A 21809-nucleotide genomic window follows, 5' to 3' on the forward strand; every position below is an offset into this window, starting at 1 on the left:
AGCACTGAGCTGCAGCCACCTCTGGGATAGAGCAGCTGGGGAACAGCCGCACATAACACCACACCGTGAGGGCTCACAACTGTGAAAATGTAAATCAGTAAAAACTGAGAGAAAATATAGATTCATAGATATTAAGGAGAGAAGGGACCATTCTGATCATCTAGTCTGACCTCCTGCACAACGCAGGCCAAAGAATCTCACCCACCCACTCCTACAAAAAATCTCTCACCTATGTCTGAGCTATTGAAGTCCTCAAATCGTGGTTTAAAGACTTCAAGGAGCAGAGAATCCTCCAGCAAGTGACCCGTGCCCCATGCTACAGAGGAAGGTGAAAAACCTCCAGGGCTTCTTCCAATCTGCCCTGGAGGAAAATTCCTTCCCGACCCCAAATATAGTGATCAGCTGAACCCTGAGCACATGGGCAAGATTCACCAGCCAGATACCCAGGAAAGAATTTTCTGTAGTAACTCAGATCCCACCCCATCTAACATCCCATTGCAGGCCATTGGGCCTATTTACCATGAATATTTAAAGATCAATTAATTACCAAAATCATGTTATCCCATCATACCATCTCCTCCATACACTTATTGAGTTTAATCTTAAAGCCAGATAGGTCTTTTGCCCCCACTGCTTCCCTTGGAAGGCTATTCCAGAACTTCACTCCTCTGATGGTTAAAAACCTTCATCTAATTTCAAGTCTAAACTTCCCAATGACCAGATTATATTAATTAAAATATGCTTCAAAATCCATCAGAATTATAAGACAAGTAAAAATTGGATTCTGCCAAACTGTGCCAGGCCTTGCCACGGTGGCTTTTCCCAACAGACACGTGCCGGGACGTCGACTCGTCGTTCCAACGGTCACTGTTTTCTGATACGTTCGGGAGGCAAATGTCACAGTCTGGAAAAATCCCGGTTTCCAGTCCAGAAACCACTTGGATGGGAAATTTCTGCCCCGCCCCCTCACTGCCTGTTTTGCAGCTCATCTGAGCTTGGAGCCGGGCAGTGAGGACAGGTGCAAGGTGCTGTGAGTAGCGCCTTGTTTGGGGGTCTCCAGTGGGTGGTTCCAGCTGTGTAAGGAGTTCTGGGGGTGTCACCAATTTCCCCTTCCCCAGGTCAACCCCCGATACACCAGTGCTGAGGGGAGAGGCCCTGGGCAAGAGTCCAGGGAATGTGCCCAGGCTCGGCCCATGTGCCAAACTTAGTGGGGGTTTTAGCTGTCCCTGTCCCAAAAGAAAGGGGAAGGATTGAAGAGAAAGTACCAATGGGGAGAGGCCAAAGCTCCCAGTCAGCCTGATTGACAGGGCAGGCGGGCCAATGAGGGAGTCAGGAGCCCAGAGGCCTGTTCTCTGTGTGAGCTGGAGCTGCCTGAGCCAGAAGAGGGCAGAGTTAAGGGGAAAGCAGCAGCCTGAGCTGGGCTGGAGGCTGAGCTGTGGCTGTGCAGAGCCGGGAGCTGGGACAGCGGAGACCAGGGATACAGGGTCGACCTGCAGGAGGAGCCGTGGGGCCAGAGTCGGGATACCGGACGCTGGCCGTGCCCCATGTAACACTGCAGCTGAGCCTGGTGAGTGGCTGGGGAGAGCGGGGTGGTGGGGGGCTGGGCAGGGAGACGTCGCCTGATGAGGGGCCTCACTGGCCATACTCGGAGGACATGAACTCACCAGGCGGACCAATGCTGGGGAGAAGGGTTCCTGCCCCCCTAGAGCCTGAGGGCATAGGTGCCGAATTTCTAATCTGCCAAGGGGGGCTCTGCCCATGCCCCACCCCCACTCCACCCCTTCCCCCAATGTCCCATCCCTGCCCTGCTTTTTCCCACTCCTGCTCTGCCCCTGCCCCTTCTTCCTGCCCCTCCCCTGAGTGCGCTGGGCCCTCGCGCCTCCCCCCAGTGCCACGGAACAGCTGATCCGTGGCAGGGGGAGCTGCTGGGAGGCAGGAGGCGCTGGGAGGAGGGAGAGGAGCTGATGGGGGGCTGCCGGCGGGTGCCTAAGCCTGAGGACGTGTGGGCACCGCCAGAGCAAAGGTCTGACCCGTGGTAAGACTGCAGCGCAACCAGGGCCTGGGCAGGAGGCCTGGGACATGTGAGGAGCAGACTGTGAACTTTCCTTCCAGCCCCATAGATGGTTGTTTCTAGTCTCCCGGGGCCCTTTGGGTGGGGCCCCTTGTTCCTTGAACTGTGCCCATTTTCCCCTCTGGGTCAAGGGATCTGGTGCCAGGACTCAGATCCGTTCGCCGTCCAGTGCTACTGGGGGCCTGCAGAACCAAACCGGTCTAGGGAGCCGCCCCAAGAGCCCGGCCTCGCTCATGGCTCCGGGTTACAAAACTAGAGAGTGAAAGTGGAACTGAGCAGGCAGCGGCCAGCCGGGCTCTGTGCAGAGCCAGACACGCAGAGAGCCAGGGAGGCGGTGGGGGACACCCAGAGACAACCGGAGAAACTGAATTAACCGCAGGGTCTGCGCTGGAGTCTGCTCACCAGGGTGAGCTACAGGGGAAGAGGGAGCCCAGGGCTGGGCTAGGTGGGGGCTGCGGGTCGGGAGTGAGGGGCACCGGCAGGGCTGGGGGGGGCAGTGCTGGGCTCACAGGGGGCTAAGGGTCGGGAGTGAGGGGCACCGGCAGAGCTGGGGGGCAGGGCTGGGCTAGCAGGGGGCTGCAGGTCGGGAGTGAGGGGCACCGGCAGAGCTGGGGTGGGGGGGCAGGGCTGGGCTAGCAGAGGCTGTGGGTCAGACATCAGGGGCACTGGCATGGTTTGCTCTGGCCAGATGCCATTTATCCAGAAGCCCCAGTGCCCTGTAAGCAGGGGTGGGGGGCGGATTCAGGAGGCCCAAAACAGCCCCCCTCTAATAAGAACTGGACCAACTGCAGCTGGCGTTTCCGAGGCCCCTTGGCCGGCTCGTACAATCTCACCCCACAGCTGAACCCACATCCTGGCGGGTCGGGTGCTTCTAGCGGGCTGAACTGGGAGGTGGGGGGGCAGCAATGGCTGTATCATTCCCTGAACTCCCAGGGCCCCCAGGAATCCCAAAACCCCAGAAGCAGAGAGACACTTGCCAGCCCTGCCCCAAAATGGGAGTGGCCAGCGCACAACAGCCGAATGGAAACTTACCCAGCCAAGTGGTGAAAACTAACAATAGAGCCCGGGAGTCCTGGCTCCCAGCCCCTCTGCGGTAGCATCTTAGCCCCGGTGTTCCCATGTGCTAGCTCTTGACCCAGTGGATCTCCCCAGGCCTGTGGGGTCAGGGGGATGGAGCAACTCTGGGAGGACGTCACCTGCTCCATCTGCTGGAACGTGTTCAGCGACCCCGTCTCCATCGAGTGCGGCCACAACTTCTGCCGGGGCTGCCTCTCGACTCACTGGAGCCAGATCTCAGCCCAGGGGCACCGCTGCCCGGAGTGCCGGGCTCCCTTCTCCAGGGACAGGATGATCCCAGACACACGTGTCAGAAACCTGGTGGAGAAAATCACCAAGCCTCAGCAGGAAGAGCCGGAGCCGGTGAGACCAGACGGGCCGGATAAGGGGAAAAGGAGCTTTCTCTTGTAGGGGATTCTGGGCCCAATCCAGCCCCAGGGCAGGGACTGCCTGGCTCAGGGGAGCAGGGAATGGGACGTAGGGCCTGTCCCCTTTAGAGGGAGCCAGTCCTGATCTGGCCCCAGAGTGGGGACTGGCTGGCTCAGGGGGTGGGGAAGGGGACACACAGACTCAGACTTGTAGGCCAGAAGGGACCATCATGATCATCTAGTCTGACCTCCTGCAAGCTGCAGGGCACAGAACCTCACTCACCCTCTCCTGTAATAGACCCATAACCTCTGGCTAGTCACTGACATCATCCAGTCGTGGTTAAAGGACTTCAAGTTACAGAGACTCCACCATTTATACTAGATCAAACCTGCAAATGACCCGTGCCCCATGCTGCAGAGGAAGGCGAAAACCCCCCAGGTCTCTGCCAGTCTGAGCTGGGGGAAATTCCTTCCCAACCTCAACTATGACGATCAGTTAGACCCTCAGCATGTGGGCAAGACCCACCAGCCGGACACCTGGGTGTCTCTAGTAACACAGAGCCCTTCCCATCTAGTGTCCCATCACTGCCCGTTGTGGGATATTTGCTACTGGCACTCGCATTTGGGCTACATGCCATCGTAGGCAGTCTCATCAGACCATCCCCTCCATAAACTTACCAAACTCAGTCGAGAAGCCTCCAGAGCCGGGTGGCTGGAGAGCGGCGGCTGCTGGCCAGGATCCCAGCTCTGAAGGCAGAGCCACCGCCAGCAGCAGCGCAGAATAAGGGTGGCCTGGTACGGTATTTCCACCCCTACTTCCACGCTGCTGCTGGCGGGATGCCGCCTTCAGAGCTGGGATCCCAGCCACCAGCCGCCGCTCTCCAGCCGCCCAGCTCTGGAGGCAGTGCAGAATTAAGGGTGGCAATACTGTGACCCACCGAAAATAACCTTGAGACCCCGCTCCTCCCCCTGCAACTCCCTTTTGGGTTAGGACTCCCAATTTGGGAAATGCTGTTTTGCCCATGAAATCTGTATAGTTTAGGGTAAAAGCACACAAAATAACAGATTTCCCAGGTGAAGACCAGATTTCACCATCTGGGAGGCATTTTTCATGGCTGTGAATTTGGTAGGACCCTAGATATTACCCTTGACTTTTGCAGATTAATTAGAAATCCTTGCTATTGGGCTTGCAATTTCATGTGCTAATTTCCTTAATATTCGAGGATGGAAATGATCCAGGTCCCCCAGTTTGCTCCCATTAAGTTGTTTGACTCTGGTTTCCGTTTCAACCAATTCAGTGACAATTTCTACTCCCGTATTCTTGTTCTCATTAGCTATCTGGCCACAAGCTTCTCCTTATGCTTCTTAAAAACTGAGGCCATGCCCATATCTTTAGGTGTTGGCCCATGCAGCCTGTATCTTTTATCTCCACCCCATCCTCAGCGCTTAGTGGTCCCACTTCTTCTTTCCTTGTTTTCTTTTTCTTTATGAGGCTAAAGAACGTTTTCCTGTTGGTTTTAATTTTTTTGCAAGTTCAAATTCTGCTTGGCCTTTGGCAGTTCTCATTTTATCCCGACATGGATTCCTCCCAGTTTCCATTCCTCAGAGGCTTTCTGCTTTCTCTTAATCACCTCTTTGAAATCCTGGTTCACCCAGTTTGCTCAGCAACCCTTCCCTATGGGCTTTTTCCTGGATGCAGACTGCAGAGAGTTCCTGCATCTTTGACAAACCCTGTCCACATCCAGATGTGCAGGCCAGGTCACTTCCCTGCCTAATTCCCTTAATTTTTTGCAATCCAGGATCTTCAGCTGCCGACCTGTTTTCGTTTATCCTTCCATTTAGTTAAATGGAATTAGCTCATGGCCACTTGAACCAAGGCTGTCCTCTACAGCCAGTTCTTCAGTGCGGTCCTCGCTACTTACCAATACCAAATCTAAACTGGCATCACCTCTTGTTGCTTTGGTCACTGATGAAAAAACCTCTCAGCTGTCTCACCTCCAGGATTATCTGGGCCCTGCCATGATGAGCAGCACTTCTCCAATCTCTGTCACAAAAATTAAAGTCTCCCATGATCACACAATTCCCAGTGGTATTTATTTCATTCAAGCTATGAAAGGGGTCTCCATCCATATCCAAACCAGATCCTGGGGGTCTGTAGCAGACCCAAGACACTCTCCCAGGGGAGCCCCTGGTACCTTTCTTCCCCACAGTGATCTTGACCCAAAAAGATTCTGTTTCACCCATTTCATCCCTTCTCATTTCTTTCCACTCCACCTCTTCATTAACACACAATGCTACTCCGCAACCTCTGCCTTTTGTCTTTCTTCCCTGTACCCCGGTCATGGCTGCTACTGCACCATGTGTCTGGTTTCCTGTCCCACACCCGTAGTTTTAGTTCCTTCCCTTTTGTCACCCGGGCTCATCCCGTTGCTGGGCAGACACCTCACTGCTTCCACTTGGCTTTGCTGCCGGTATCGGCCACCTGACTCTCAGCGTTGGTGCTCTTGGCACTATCGTTCCTCTTCTCATCTCTTCTCCTGCCCTCTGTCGTTCCTTTCTCCGTTGCTCCTACCCTCTCCTCCTGCCTCCTGCTCGGTGTGAGAATCAGGCCTGGAGGTTCCATGAGCATCTCCCAGAGTTCCTAGTTTAAAGCCCTTTTCATCAGCTGTGCCAACCTCCACCCCGGAAGTGTATCCCCCACCCTGTTCAGGTGGCGTCCGTCCCATGAGACCAGTCCTCTGTCCGTGAACGCCTCCCCGTGACCGAACATCCCCACGCCCACCTTAGCCCCACTGCCTGAGCCACCTGTTGATCATCAGCGTCTTGTCTCACCTTTGCTCTTCTCCAGGGACAGGTAGAATCCCACTGAAGATCCCCTCCAGGGAGTGCTGCCCCTGATCCAGCCCCAGGGCAGGGGACTGGCTGGCTCAGGGGGTAGAATGGGGCACAGGGCTCTGATCCAGCAGGGAGCAGGGGACTGGCTGGCTCAGGGGGTAGAATGGGGCACAGGGCTCTGATCCAGCAGGGAGCAGGGGACTGGCTGGCTCAGGGGTGGGGTCGCAGCTCTGACGCTGCTCTCTCCCTGCAGCAGGGGCCGGGGGCTCAGCCGGAGCCGGGCCACCCGGTGCAGCTGGTGCGTCTGGATGAGGAAGAGAACCTGATCCTGGACAAGAAGGCCCTGAGCCGCTGCCTGGAGCAGGGTGGGGCGGGGGACGCCCCCGTCTGCGTGGTGTCCATCGTCGGGGGGCAGCGCCGGGGCAAATCCTTCCTGCTGAACTACCTGCTGCGCCGGCTCCGGAGCCCGGTGGGTGTGAACGGGAACAGGAGTGAGATGGGGTGTGAGCAGCCCCATCCTGCCTCCTGCTGGAGGGCTCAGAGTTGCACATGTGTGTGGGAGTACACACACCTCATTGCATGTCGGTCAGCCTGTCTGCCTGGGACTCTGTCTGGTAATATTGTCTGTCTGTCTGTCTATCTGTCTGAACCCGAGCAAGTCTGTCTTTCTGTCTGTGTGTCTGTCTGGAATGCAGCGTGTCTCTGTGTCTCTGACTGTTTATCTGTCAGAATCTGAGCACGCCCATCGCCCTGTGTTCCTCCCCGCCCCACCCTAGTAAATTAACCCCCAGCCCTCTCCCAGGGCTTACAGTCTGGAGGTGTGGGGGGACCAGTCACTCTTCTCCTCCACCCTGCACTGACCCCTCTCCCTGCATGTTCCTTTCCGGCAGGACGCGAGGGACGGGTCGTGGATGGGCCAGGAGGATGAGCCCCTGGAGGGGTTCGAGTGGCGCGCCGACATGCAGCAAGTCACCAACGGGGTGTGGATTTGGAGTCAGCCCATCTGGGTCCCCACCCAGGGCGGGAAGGTGAGTGGGGGCACTGGGGGTGCATAGGAAAGGGGGAAGGAGACATGGGGATGCTGGGAGAAGGGAAAGGGGGAAAGGGCTGGGAACAAAGGCAATGGGGAAATAGGGAAGGATGGAGACATGGGGAAGGAGGCCCCAGGGGAATCTGATGGAGTCATAACGGGGGGGGGAATGGAGAGGAGCAAGAGGAGGGAGCTAACACTGGGGTGGGCAAAAATGAGATGCCAGGGGCCATGGGGGCGGAGCAGGGGGCAGGCTCTGGGGGCGGAGGGGCCGTGGGTGGCTGAACAAAGCCGGAAACTGACCTGGGGCTCTCCCTCTTGGCCCCCAGGTGGCCGTGCTGCTGGTCGACACCGAGGGCTCCATGGGCATTGAAAGGAAGAAGGAGACCAGCATCAAACTCTCCGCCTTCTCCATGCTGCTCAGCTCCTATCAGGTTGGGGGTCCCCGGGGGGGCGCTGTGCTGCAGAGCACAGTCTGGGGGCTCCGCAGGGGACATTTCCCCCAGCAGTCCGGGCTGGCCCCAATGTCTCACTGGGGCACTAGGGGGCGCTGTGCTGCAGGGAGTGGGGCAGGGGCTCAGCAGGGGGCGCTCTCCCCTGGCAGGCCGGGGTGGCCCCGATGCCCCCTGCGGCACTAGGGGGCGCTGTGCTCGGGGCGGGTGACGTGGCTGGGAAGGGGCCTGGGGTGGCCGTCCCTGCTCGTTGCTGTAGCTCTGTCTGTCTCCTGGCTATCTGCAGATACTGAATATTTCGAATGAGGTGAACGACACGGATCTTGAATACCTGGAGGTGAGGCCAGGCAGCCTGACACAGAACGTGGCTGGGCCAGGTTCTCCCATTTGCCCCACAGGGTTATTATCCCTCCCCATAGCTCCTGTGGGGAAACTGAGGCCCAGATAAAGAAACCGACTCTCCCACGGTCACGTGGGCTTCTGGATTCAGCACTGTCACCCTTAGCCCAGCCTGGCTGTCTGCTTCCAGGTGTCCGGCGTGGGCCCCTGGGTCAAAGTTAGGACCCCTCCCTCCCCTCCAGCCCAGCTCCACAGTCAGTGGGAAGTCTGCTGGGGCCAAGTCCTTGGGCGGTTGTTCTGCCCCCTGATCTGCTCTGCTCTTACCCAGCCCCAGCCCCGCCGGGTCGAGCCCCTGGCCGTCACACCCTTAGTGACATCTCTGCCACCTGCGACATACTGCGTGTCCTGCCCCTTTACTGCACCCCAGGGGGGATTCTCTGTGGGGGGGAGGGGTTGGCTCTGGGAGGGTTTTTATCTGTCCACACGGCCCTGGGTCCAGTGGGGGGCAGAAACCTGGTTAACGTGGAGCTAGAGCAGTCCAGGGAGAGCTCGAGTAATCGCCACGTGGCCGAGATTGTTGGAGGCGCGAGCAGAGCCGTGGTGTCACCCCCGGGGCTGGGCAAACAGTGCTGGTGGCGTCTGTCAGCCGGAGGCAATGGGGCTCTGTGGGTTGGAGGGTTCATCTCAGGAACCCCTCAGGGAAAAGACCTCACATTGGGCTCACTGACCCACCCCCCACCTCCACGGGGCGCCCTGGAGTGAAGGAGGGAACCCTGGAACAAGACTGGCTCCTCTGTGGGGCATAGGATCCCACAGCCGCCCCCACCACCCTCTTGGCTGGGTGCATCCCACTTCTCTTTCCACCCCGTGGAAAATATCTCCATCTCTCTCCAGCTTCGTTTTGCACTCGCTGGGCCTCGCTCTCTGCGATGGGCGGAGGGAGCGGCTCAGATGGGGATGGGGGGCAGCGATCAGGCCCCTTTCTGTTCACCTGCAGGATGACCCCGCAGTGTAAATGCCTCCCATGCCCCAGACTCGTCCCCCACCCCTGTTCTCTTTGCTCTACAGATGTTTGTGCGTGTGGCCGAAGAGGTGGGAAAAGCGTACGGACTGAAGCCTGTTCAGGTGAGACGGCTTCCGCCATCCTCACCCGCCCTGCCCCATGTATCCCCACATGGCACCCCCTCCCCTGCGGGCATTGGGATAGGGACGTTATGGGTAACTCCGCTGCTGCGGCTGACAATACTTATAGACACAGCACCACCCCGTATTCACCATGAGGGGGCCTCCGTCATGCCGCTGGCCAAGATCCGTGAGAACAGCGACCTGCCTTTGTACACAGGCCTCTTCAGCTCCCTGCCAGCCCCCCTGTCTTGTAGACTCCCTTCAGGGTCATTTCCGCCACTACAGGACATGACAGTGCAATCGCCTCGGTGCAACGAGTGGTCAGCGATGACCGTCATTAATCACTGACCCCACCATTGGTCCACCACATTTCGAGCTGCCAAGGCACCTGGGCTGGTTCCTAACAGGACAGGGCAATTGTGCAGCCCGTCTCTTCAGATGGGGTTTCTCTGATGACCAGGGATGTAGCTGTGGTCAACTTCAGCCTATGTCGCATATCCTTGACGAGTGCCCACGGACTTCGAGGGTGGGCTACTGGCTCTGCACCTGGCTGATGACTATGCTGTCAGATGGCTGGGGACTTTGAGCATATGCTGAAGACCCCTCCCCCACTCCACAGCCTGCTCCAGCCCCATGCACCCTCTGCCCCATTCCCTCGGGGCTGAGGTCTTCCCTCCAGACATCAACCTTCTCCCCAACCCAGCATCCCCCCACCCCCAGAGACCCTCACTCCCCTCCTGTCTCCCCTGCAGCATCTAGACCTGCTGGTGCGGGATTGGAGCAGCTCCCCGGACCTTGGAGCCGAGGGTGGGGAGCAGCATCTGAGATACATCCAAGAGGTGACTGTGGGACTCAGAGAATGGAGGAATGGGACATGGGGCCTTTCCCCTCGAAGGGATGATGGCTCCAGTGTTTCCAACCTGGGGGAGGTGGGACCGCAGGGAGGTTGTGTGAAGGGTGGTGGGGGGGGGGTCCCAAGTGCAGGGCTGGAGTTAGGGTGTGGCAAGCAGAATATTTGTCCAGGGCCCTGCACCATAGGGGACCCTGCAAAGCTAAATTACTTGCTTCAGCCCTGGATGTCCGGGCCTCAGGCATCAGCTTCAGCCCACAGCGGCCGGAGCTGAAGTTGAAGTCCAAGTTTAAGGTGGAAGTCACCATTTTTTTTCAAGTACAGGGGTCCAGATTGTCTATTAAGGCCAAAGGGAGTCACCAGCACAACCAGGCTGAGAAACACTGGGCGTGAGTTTAGCTGATGACGTCTCCAAAGAATCCATCCGCATGGAACAACCTCCAGCCGGTGGCTGCAGATGCAAAGCTGGACTTTCCCTGCAATTGCTTCTCCAGGCCGGGCACCTGTTGCTGCCCTACGCTCAATGAGCCCAGGCAGCGTGGAGGGGGAAGCAGCTTGATTGCAAAGGGGAGAGGAGAAAAACCAGGCCAGGGGGAGTGAAAGGAGCAGGGTGGGACAAGAAGTCTGCAGAGACTGGGACCTGGGGTGGGGAGACAGGGGCTTGGAGCGGGGAGACTGGGACTGACGGACACTCCTTTCGCTTCCTGCCATCCCCTGCCTTGTTCACTGCCCCCCTTCCAACATCTACCACAAATGAGGCCGGGCCCCTCCAAACCCTCTCTGACTGCCTGGCAGGTCTGGCTAATGTTAACACAGGTGTTTGTGTGTTAATGTAACCATTGCCCCTGGCTCTGGCAGATTCTGGAGGCGAGGAACCCTTGCAAACACCCCAAGGCCCTGGAAGCGCTGAAGAGAAGCAGCAGCCGCTGTTACCTGATGCCCTTCCCTGGCAGAGGGATCACGATGGGGAGCGAGGGAAGGCTGAGAGGTAACGGACCCAGGACAGCAGCTCTAAGCCCCCTGCCCTGTGCAGAGCAATGTGACTGGGGCGCTGATCATGCCCGTGCGTGGTAGGTAGAGAGAAGGGGGATCAGACAGGCCCTGTATTCCCCCACCATCGTCCATCTCTCTCCCCTTTGCAGACATGGATGATGATTTCCGGGGGAGCCTGAGGGACTACGTCACCGCCCTGGTGAGCTCGGCTGGTCAACACATCCGGATGGACCAGCATGGGGAGATGCTCACTGGGACACAGCTCGCTGCCAAGATAAAGGTGGGGACTGGCCAGCTGTGCTGGAGGGAGCAGGAAGGGGATGCTCTCTCCTGCAGTCAGTGATGACCCCAATACCCCCTATTCCCCAGCTGCCCCACCCCAGAGGTGGTTGCATCTCAGCTCCAGGTGAGCTGTCCCCATGTTCCCAGCCTTTCTAAGCCCTGTGGAGTCTGTGACGTGATGATTTGTTTTGGTTCCTTTGCAGAATTTATCTGATGTGATGAAGAACCATCGCTCCGGCTTCTCCTCTCCCTGTCAGGTACCGTCTCTGTCTCTGACCTGATCATGGGGTGTGTCCCCTCACCCGTCCACGTCAGGGTTGGGGCAATGTTGGGATCTGGGTCCATGCTGCGGGAGGTGACTGGGAAAGAGTCTGGGTGAAATCTTATTTTCTTGGACTCCAGGGTAGAAGAATTTCACTAGCCTGGAGAGCTGCTGGTGCTAGAGTGTTCATCCCACCTACAGACACGTCTCCACTCCTTGAGACCCATAGCACCAAACCCTGTTTTTCCCCAGGCAACTCCTGTTGGTGTTTAAATGAGAGGAGTTTTTTAGAGCAGGTCTGAAAATGGGGGTGTTTTTCCTGCAGAAAACTTGGAGTTTCCAGCAAAACCCCAAAATATCTCTTGTGTGGAAAGGCCATTGCCACAGCTCTTGGGAATTGTAGGTCTTGTGCCTCACGCTCTCCATTCTCCTCTACGGGTTGGGCACCTGGTGGAACTACTCATCCCATGATGCACTGCAGGTACCAGACACCATCACTCCCCTCCGCAAGAGATAATCATTCTCCTCTGTGGGTTGGTCTTGCAGCTTGCACCACACCTCCCATGAGACCAGCCCACAGAGAAGAATGGGAGGCTAAGGCAACCAAACTACATCTCCCACCAAGCGCCATGGTATCCTTTCCTGGTGAGGGTGCAGTGCATCAAAGCTGCAGGGCACCATGGGAGGTGTAGACTGACCTGAGTGCTGGGGGTAGAGAGGAGATTCAGGCATCTCATGAACCACAACGCATCAGCATCTCCTCTCCTGGTGCATTTATCATGGCCCTGGTGCATCATGGGAGGCACATGCAGTGGCAGGGGAAGGGGGCAGGACAAGGTGGATTCAGGGGCTCTGTTTGCTGGCCTCTCTGGGGAGTGGGGCGTAACCACGGCACAGCGTGCTCCAGCCATGCCCCCAGCCCACCCCCTGTGCTGGGGCCGGCAGCATGGACCTTTCCACCCGGCCTCATGGGGCCTCTGGGGAGCTGGGAATCGGGCCGGCTGAGCAGAACTTCTGCCCTGGCTCCTTCGGTCTGATCTGCCAGCCGGGCAGCGTCCCAGCACAGCCCTCACCGAGCCCTCCACGTCCGAGTCACGCCACCTTCCCCCGCAGCCGGGCAGGACCCAGGGTAGACAGACCCTTTGACATCGTCTGTCAAGTTCTCTTGGGCGTCAGCCTCAGATGGGCTGCGATAGGAGCTACGTGAGGAGAATTCGATGCGGGAGCTTCTCTGCCTGGGGGGAATAGACCGGCCCAGCTAGAACAGAATAACTACTCCACAATAGCCAGTCCACAACAGCTGCACAGCAGAGACCGTTCCAGAGTCCACAAGAAGATTTAACCCAGCCCCCACCCCCAAAGGAGAGCTGAGATTCACCTGGCTCCTGGAAATCAATAAAAAAACCCGAAATCCCACCAGACCTACGAGAGTCGCTGTCACTGATGCTCTCTCGGGCATGAGCCTCAGGCCGAGCCCGGGTGGGACAGGGGTTTCCAAAGTCCTCGGCTCCAGGAAAGTGCCACAAGGGCAAAGTGCAGGTCGGGGCAAGGAAGGGAGCCAAGGCCGGGCTGCTGCGGGGATTGAATTGAAAAGTGGTGGCACCAGCAGCCCCAAGCAGCTTCCACACGGGCTGGCGATCTCGCTTTGTTCCATGAGGTTGCTGCGGTGGAAGGGGCAGCCCCTAGGTGGAGTCGGGGCCCCATAAACTGCGGCTCACCCCAGCCTTGTCTTCCCGGCACAGATGGCCATCACCTTCCACAACCAGAGAGTCCTGGACAGGGCCCGCGCAGACCACGCTGTGTTTCTGAAGGAGAAGGTGAGTCCAGGGGTGTCGCTGTGCCCCCAGCCAGGGGAACCCCAGGGAAACATCCCAGCCAACCCCGTGGGTTACGGGCTTTGTGGCGGGAGAGGAGACCTCATATCCGCTTTCAGGGGGCTGCGGAGATGGGAGACTGCAACCCCGGCACAGCAGTGGCCTGGATCTCGGTCAGGAGGGTGGAGGAAGTTGCTGTGCTGTAGCCAGAGGGTCTATTGGTGAGACGGGGTCGCGCACCCGCCCCTTCTAGCCCCTTGCACCCCACTATTGTCCCCTCCTCTCCGGCTCAATGCAGGACGGCCTGTCCCGGCGCATGGACGACTGTCTGACGGTGGATCCGAGTGCAATGGCGCATCAGTTCATGGAGCAGCGCAGGTCACTGCTGGAGCGGTGCCGGAAGGAGGTGAAGGAGCTGAAGGAGGAGACGCTGCTGACGGCCCTAGAGGCGGAGCTGACTCGGGAGGCCGAGACCTTTCTGGAGACCTACCGAAGGCGCTATCAGCATCACACGAACCAGAGAGCCCTGGCCAGGGCCCACGCAGCCCACGCTGAGTTTCTGAAGGAGAAGGTGAATCTGGGGCAGGAGGGCTCTGCCTCCCACCCGGGGAACCTCAGGGAACCATCCTGGGCAGCCCCCCGGGCTGTGGGCTTTGGGGATGAGGTGGGAGTTCAGATTTCCAGCTCCCAGGGTGGCTGAAGAGATGAGAGACTCCAATCCCAAACCTTGGGGGGGGAACTCAGTTTTGGAGGTTCTGGGCAGCACCTGGCATGATGGCAGCCCCGATCTCAGTCCAGAGAACTGTGCCTCACCCAACATAATGGGGGCCCAGTCTCAGTCATGGGGATAGGGGTGTGCAGCACCTCGCACAGCTGGGGCCCCGATCTCACTTCGGGGGTTGGTCTGTGTAGCAGCTGGCATGACGGGGGGTCCAATTTGAGTTGTGGGATCCTGGCACGATGGCAGCCCTGATCTCAGTTGGAGGGTGTTTGTACAACAAGGCCCCCATCTTGGTCAGGTTCTGTCACGGAGTCCCCGGGCGATGCTCGGGAACTGCTCCCTATGCAGCCAGGCAAGACTCTGGGGAAGTCTCCTCTCGGGGATCAGCCTGTCTTCAGGACACACAGCTCACACAGCTTCCACCTTCCTGGGTCTGACCTCGGAGCATTCAGCACCCTCTCTGCCCCTCCGTGAGCTTCCAACAGCGAGTCCCCCCATGCCGGGTCCTGGGGAAGCCAGGGGGACCTGCCCCCCCAACTCCGCAGTCAGATGTGACTCTCAGCCAGCCAGTAAAACAGAAGGTTTATTAGACGACAGGAACATGGTCTAACACAGAGCTTGTAGGTGCAGAGAACGGGACCCCTCAGCTGGGTCCATTTTGGGGGGCAGTGAGCCAGACAACCACGTCTGCACTTCACTGCATGTCCCCAGCCAGCCCCAAACTGAAACTCCCTCCAGCCCCTCCTCCTCTGGTCTTTGTTCCTTTCCTGGGCCAGGTGGTCACCTGATTCCTTTGTTCTCCAACCCTTCAGCTCTCACCTTGCAGGTGGGGAAGGGCCCAGGCCATCAGTTGCCAGGAAACAGGGTGTCGGCCATTCTCTGTGTCCAGACCCCTGCACACACCTGCCCTCTAGGGCTCTGCAATGATCATACACCCTTATCCCGCCACCTAGAGACTTAAGAACTGCATGGGGGAAACTGAGGCACCCCCACACTATTCAGAGGAAACATTAAGAACAGTCCCACTTCGTCACATCTCTCCCCCCTTCGAGATCGAACTGAGTGGGGTCACTTCAGCTGGTGACCTGGGGAAGATCGAAGCCACCAACATTCCAGTGATGCCCCAGCATCTCTCCCATTCCTTGGTGGGAGTTACACCAGGCCCTTCCAGTTTCATGCTCTCCCTTAGGTTGCGGTGGTCAATAGTACTCTCATGCCGCATGTGGGAAGGTTTATGTGGCCCGTGCACTTTTGCCACCCCAAAACCCCCGGGCATCAAACTGGGATCGGGTCTTCTCCCAGCGCTCCAGTCTGGAGGCCTGCAATTCGGGCTCTCTTGGTTAAGAGCCCCCATCTTGACCTGGGCCACATTCACAACAGAAAATTTCTGGCTGTTAGGAACTGAAACTTTCTTGATTAAATCACTTTCACACGCTTCAGTTGCAGTAAACTGCTTGCAAAGACTCCATGAGGATTCCTTTCCCTAGGGCTTTTCTATGCAACAATTCACCCTTCACAGAAATTCTGCCCTTACCCTCTTCACCTAGGGCTTGCTCTAGAGGAACACTTTCCTGAGCAACAACAGACTCTTTCTGGGTCTCCCTTACATCCAGAATTACCTCTGGCCCATCCGGCGGATTCCTACACAATCCTCTTTCAGGCAAACTTACAGACTCCCTAGATAAAAGGTCAGAAGCCTTCTCCTTCCCTTTGCCACACACAAGTTCAGGAATCTTTTCCTTCTTGCTACAGGTTTCCACACCCTCAGTAGGTAACACAGTCAAATCATCTTTCTGCTCTCCTTGTGCCCTGGCTAGGACCTCACCCTGATTACACAGAGTTGCGACACCCTTTCCCAGCCACACACTAGCAACGGGCAAAATACAAGCACCAGAATTGTCTGGTCTCTGGGATTTTACATAGACACTAACTGGATGCGACCTAGTTACAGGGCCATTCTCCCGAGCAGACACAAACTTAGGACCCTTCCCTTCCTGGGCTTTAGCTGGATCCAGAACCAGCTCTGAGACAACGGCACGACCCTCAACCATCACAGGCTGAAAGGCCCCTTCTGTCTGCTCCACAGACAAAGAAGAGCCGGACACACTTTCTCCTTTCCCAGACACACAGCTTGGGATCTCATTCCCCTTGTCCCAGCACACAAGGATAGTCACAGACAACTGCTTGGAGACCAGGGTAGCTCCCTCCACAGGCAAGTCAATACCCCAGACAGACACAGGCACGTTTCCTTCCCTGTCCCAATTCTCCACCCAGCTGACAGGTAAGGTCCAGGGACTCTCATCTTCCACTCTCCTCGCCTTCCCACCCTGCTGACTAGACACAGCCATCAGCTCACAAGGCTGCCTAGGCTCATCCAGACTTTCCTTACCCAGCACCTTGCCACTCCCCACAGATCCCCTGCCCTGCCTGTGTCTCCCCCCACTCAGCTGGGGTCTCAGCTCCCACTGTGCTCAGCGCTGCCCTTGCTGTCCCAGTGGGGTAGGCAGCGAGCTCGCTGCTTTCCTCACTGCATCAGAGCCAGCGTGAGCCCCTTCTCCAGTGTGCAAGGGGGCAGGGAGCATCTCTCTGTCCCACCCAGCCCCAGGGGTCTGGTTACAGGCAGGCAGGTAGCCTGAGCCTAGCAGCTCCTCCCCGCTGCCAACCAGGTCATCTGCATTTTCACTGACCATTTCCCTCTCCACCGATTGGTTCCCTGGATTCAAATTCAAACCCTTGGCCGTTACTGGAGCAAGGCCTGGATCCTGTCCAAAGAGACACAGTCACCCCACAACAGGGTCTCGCAGCTCGTATCCTGGAGAACCCAAACGACCAGCCAGCCCCACCCCTCCTGGGTCTGCACAGGGATCTGGGCCATAGGCAGGGCGAGGGGCTTCGTCCCTGGGACCCTCACCCAGCTCACACAGGCCCTCGGCATCTGAGACTGCACCACCCGGGGCCTGACAACAGTTCTCTCTGTCCCAGGATCTCGCCACCCCAGGAATGTCTCCCCATTGACCATCACCTCCCGCTCCCACTGGGGGTCCAAGGGGCCTGGCCCCAGGAAACTCCACACAGACAGATAGGTTGGGACCAGGAGTGGGAGCCTGTCCACCTCCCCACCCATCTGGCTGACAGAGTCTATGGCCTTGGGACCCAGCAAGGGAGCTAGACACCGGGGCTTTTCCGCAGGGTCCCCCTGGTTCAAATCGCCAGCCTGCTCAAAGGCAGTGAGGTGGGCATCCACATCCCCCTCCCCTTAACCAGGGGCAGCAATTTAGTCTCGAGGCTCCCTGCGGAACTGGCCCCCCGGGGTCTATCCCCACTCACCCCGGGGAGGTCCCCTGAGCCTCTCTGCTCCCCCACCGCCAGTTCATGCTGCTGGTGCTTCTGCCGCTCTTTCTCGGGCTCTCCCTGTCTCTCACAGTCCTCTTGCTCTCTCAGACTCAGCTCCAATCCCGTCGGTCTCCGATCCCCCGGTGGGGAACCCGATCATGAAGACCCTCATCTGGTCAGGGACAGGAGTCTTGGGGATGCCTGGCTCCCACTCCAGCTGCTCCCAGATCCTGCTATAGCTCCATTTGGGTCAGGAATCTGTCCCTTAGAGCGGTCATCCTCCTCCAGCTGCACGATGAACTGTGCTTTGGTGAACTTTCCAATGCTCAACCCTCTCTTTTTGCACAGGGTGACAATGTCCTTCTTAAGGAGATGGTGACAGGCCATCACTCCGCTCCTCCCAAGTTGTTGTGGACTCACAGGCCCGTGTGTTCTCAGCTCCCCACGGTTTCCAGGGAGAACCCCTAGTGCACCAGCCCTTCTCCAGGTCACCACCTCTTTGCCAGGGTCGCGCGGCAGACTCCTCTGCTTCTTGGACTGCTCACTGCAATCCCCAGGGGAACCCTGTTACTGCAAAAGTCCTTCTCTCTCCAAGGGCCAAGCCACAGGCTCCTCTGCCCCTGAGACTGCTCCGCGCAGTCCGCAGGGGGACCCCATTACTGCACAGTCCTTCTCGCTGGTCACACACTCCCAGGGGTTAACCGCCCCCCGAAACCGCTCCTCTCTGAGCCTTCATTAGGCCTGGTCCTCGTCAATCCCCCTTAGTTTTACTGCTCCCCAGTCACTTACTGCAGAAAGCACCATCCACGGGGTGCAGTACATCCCACCGCTGCCACCAGTTGTCACGGAGTCCCTGCGCAATGCTCTGGAACTGCTCCCTATGAAGCCAGTCAGGACTCTGGGGAAGTCTCCTTTCTGTGAGCAGCCTGTCTTCAGGACACACAGCTTCCACCTTCCTGGGTCTGACCTCAGAGCATTCAGCATCCTCTCTGCCCCTCCGTGAGCTTCCCACAGCGAGTCCCCCCATGCCGGGTCCTGGGGAAGCCAGAGGGTCCTGCCCCCCCAGTTCCACAGTCAGATGTGACTCTCAGCCAGCCAGTAAAACAGAAGGTTTATTAGATGACAGGAACATGGTCTAACACAGAGCTTGTAGGTGCAGAGAATGGGACCCCTCAGCCGGGTCCATTCTGGGGGGCAGTGAGCCAGACATCCCCATCTGCACTTCACTGCATGTCCCCAGCGAGCCCCAAACTGAAAAGCCCTCCAGCCCCCTCTTCCTCTGGGCTTTGTCCCTTTCCCAGGCCAGGAGGGCACCTGATTCCTTTGTTCTCCAACCCTTCAGCTCTCACCTTGCAGGGGGGAAGGGCCCAGGCCATCAGTGGCCAGGAAACAGGGTGTCGGCCATTCTCTGTGTCCAGACCCCTGCACACACCTGCCCTCTAGGGCTCTGCAATGATCATACACCCTTATCCCACCGCCTAGATACTTAAGAACTCCCTAGTGGAAACTGAGGCACCCCCCACAATATTCAGAGGAAACATTAAGAACAGTCCCACTTCTTCACAGGGTCTATGCAGCACTTGCCACATCTAATAGTCTTGGCTGTCTCCTCTCCCTGCTACTGCAGGACACCGACTCCAGGAACCCACTTAAATGCCTGAAGGTGAGGCCGGGCAAGATGGCCGAGCAGTTCGCAGAGCGGCGTGGGGACTTGCTGCGGCAGTGCCAGACAGACATGCTGCCGAAGAAAGAGGCCCTGGAGACGGAGATGGAGGTGGAGCTGAGGCAGAAGAAAGAGGCCCTGCTGACGGAGCTGGAGAAGAAGCTGATGCGGGAGGCCGAGAGCTTCCTGGAGACCTACAGGAAGCGCTTCAAGAGATTTGCCATTGCAGCGGGCGTTGGGGTGGGGGGGCTGGTCCTGGCACCGGTGGGTGGAGGTGCTGCGGCGGGAATTGCCGCTGGTGCCATTGCTGCTGAAGCTGCGGCGCTCGGCATTGCTGAGGCGGTGGCCATTGGTGCTGGGGCGGGTGCCGTGGCTGGGGGGTGCATGGGTGGGGGCGTGGGATGGGGAGTTGGTAAGAAGATCGCCCAGAAGGATAAGAACCGGGCCGAGGGCACCGCCAGCCAAGGGGAGGAGGAGGACGGCATTGACGAGCAGTCTGATAAGGCCCACCTGATCACAGAGTCATAGAATCATAGAATATCAGGGTTGGAAGGGACCTCAGGAGGTCATCTAGTCCAACCCCCTGCTCAAAGCAGGACCAATCCCCAATTAAATCATACCAGCCAGGGCTTTGTCAAGCCTGACCTTAAAAACTTCTAAGGAAGGAGATTCCACCACCTCCCTAGGTAACACATTCCAGTGTTTCCCCACCCTCCTAGTGAAAAAGTTTTTCCTAATATCCAACCTAAACCTCCCCCACTGCTTCTTGAGACCATTACTCCTTGTTCTGTCCTCTTCTACCACTGAGAACAGTCTAGATCCACCCTCTTTGGAACCACCTCTCAGGTAGTTGAAAGCAGCTATCAAATCCCCCCTCACTCTTCTCTTCTGCAGTCTAAACAATCCCAGTTTCTTCAGCCTCTCCTCATAAGTCATGTGTTCCAGACCCCTAATCATTTTTGTTGCCCTTCGCTGGACTCTCTCCAATTTATCCACATCCTTCTTGTAGTGTGGGGCCCAAAACTGGACACAGTACTCCAGATGAGGCCTCACCAATGTCGAATAGAGGGGGATGATCATGTCCCTCGATCTGCTGGCAATGTCCCTACTTATACATCCCAAAATGCCATTGGCCTTCTTGGCAACAAGGGCACACTGTTGACTCATATCCAGCTTCTCGTCCACTGTCACCCCTAGGTCCTTTTACGCAGAACTGCTGCCTAGCCATTCGGTCCCTAGTCTGTAGCAGTGCATTGGATTCTTCCGTCCTAAGTGCAGGACCCTGCACTTATCCTTATTGAACCTCATCAGATTTCTTTTGGCCCAATCCTCCAATTTGTCTAGGTCCCTCTGGATCCTATCCCTCCCCTCCAGCATATCTACCACTCCTCCTAGTTTAGTATCATCCGCAAATTTGCTGAGAGTGCAATCCACACCATCCTCCAGATCATTTATGAAGATATTGAACAAAACCGGCCCCAGGACCGACCCTTGGGGCACTCCACTTGATACCAGCTGCCAACTAGACATGGAGCCATTGATCACTACCCGTTGAGCCCGACAATCTAGCCAACTTTCTACCCACCTTATAGTGCATTCATCCAGCCCATACTTCTTTAACTTGCTGACAAGAATACTGCTAAAGTCAAGAAACAATACATCCACTGCTTTCCCTTCATCCACAGAACTAGTAATCTCATCATAGAAGGTGATTAGATTAGTCAGGCATGACCTTCCCTTGGTGAATCCATGCTGACTGTTCCTAATCACTTTTCTCTTGTGTAAGTGCTTCAGGATTGATTCCTTGAGGATCTGCTCCATGATTTTTCCGGGGACTGAGGTGAGGCTGACTGGCCTGTAGTTCCCAGGATCCTCCTTCTTCCCTTTTTAAAAGATGGGCACTACATTAGACCTTTTCTAGTCGTCCGGGATCTGATCTGAACAGTCCCCCCCCAGCCCAATCTGTGGGTGATGAATGCGGTGACAGGGCTGTAGCGTGGCCCAGACATGTCAACCACAAACCACTCCACAGCGGGGCAGCCATCGCCCACAGATTCTAAGAGGGGACATTGGTCCAACCCGCTCCTGAAAACTTCCAATGACTGTGTGACACCCAGGCCCATCGGTACCTGCTGGCAGCGGGTTCAGTGCCCTGTGTCAGTAACTTCTAAGAGGCCGGACAAACTCGTTGCACCTAACACACCACTGTCATGGTATTTAGCCACAAATAGTGTCTTGTAATGCTTCAAATGCATCCCAGGAGCACACGGTATTGATATCTGTGTGAAATGTAGACCCTGTCATGAGGTGAGGAGCTACGCGCATATGTGCATATGGAAAACACGTTTTCAAGTCTGAATAAAGGCAGGGTCAGCAGACAAGTTTCTGCCAGATGTAGGACGTACATTTGTCAGTCCACCTCAGTTGACGTCAATTAAACTTTGTAAGCCAGCCTCATGCATGCCCCATGGACATAGGAAGGTAACACAAAGCTATGGGGTCATCATGCTGGAGAATAAACCACGGCGGGAGGGGAACGTGCTCCTGACTTTCAGGCCAAACAAACTTTTGGTGGGTAGAAGGAGAAGGTAAATGGATGCCCCTGTATCCTTCAC

The 21809-nt window shown here is 57.2% G+C and overlaps 1 protein-coding gene across 2 annotated transcripts; it reads left to right on the forward strand.

Moving 5' to 3' along the window:
• Positions 1-559: 559 nt before the first annotated feature.
• On the forward strand, positions 560-21575 carry LOC125637823 (RING finger protein 112). 2 transcript variants are annotated; one of them, XM_075129154.1, is made up of 14 exons: positions 560-1567; positions 3224-3490; positions 6584-6799; positions 7221-7358; positions 7690-7794; positions 8099-8149; positions 9220-9276; positions 10029-10115; positions 10985-11114; positions 11269-11399; positions 11605-11658; positions 13406-13480; positions 13776-14048; positions 19159-21575. In XM_075129154.1, exons 2-14 carry the CDS (start codon positions 3242-3244, stop codon positions 19720-19722), a joined length of 2130 nt encoding a protein of 709 aa, XP_074985255.1. In that variant the 5' UTR covers positions 560-1567; positions 3224-3241; the 3' UTR covers positions 19723-21575. The 2 variants fall into 2 exon arrangements, with proteins under 2 accessions (XP_074985255.1, XP_074985254.1); XM_075129153.1 differs by lacking the exon at positions 560-1567 and adding an exon at positions 2276-2477.
• Positions 21576-21809: the final 234 nt, after the last annotated feature.

Source organism: Caretta caretta, chromosome 6 (assembly GCF_965140235.1).
Source record: "Caretta caretta isolate rCarCar2 chromosome 6, rCarCar1.hap1, whole genome shotgun sequence".
Taxonomy (NCBI): Eukaryota; Metazoa; Chordata; order Testudines; family Cheloniidae; genus Caretta; species Caretta caretta.

Coding starts and splice junctions, on each gene's coding strand:
- LOC125637823 (XM_075129154.1), top strand. CDS start 3,242: ATGGAGCAACTCTGGGAGGACGTCACCTGCTCCATCTGCTGGAACGTG. Junction 8,150..9,219: donor CGGATCTTGAATACCTGGAG/GTGAGGCCAGGC, acceptor TTTGCTCTACAG/ATGTTTGTGCGTGTGGCCGA. Junction 13,481..13,775: donor CTGTGTTTCTGAAGGAGAAG/GTGAGTCCAGGG, acceptor GGCTCAATGCAG/GACGGCCTGTCCCGGCGCAT.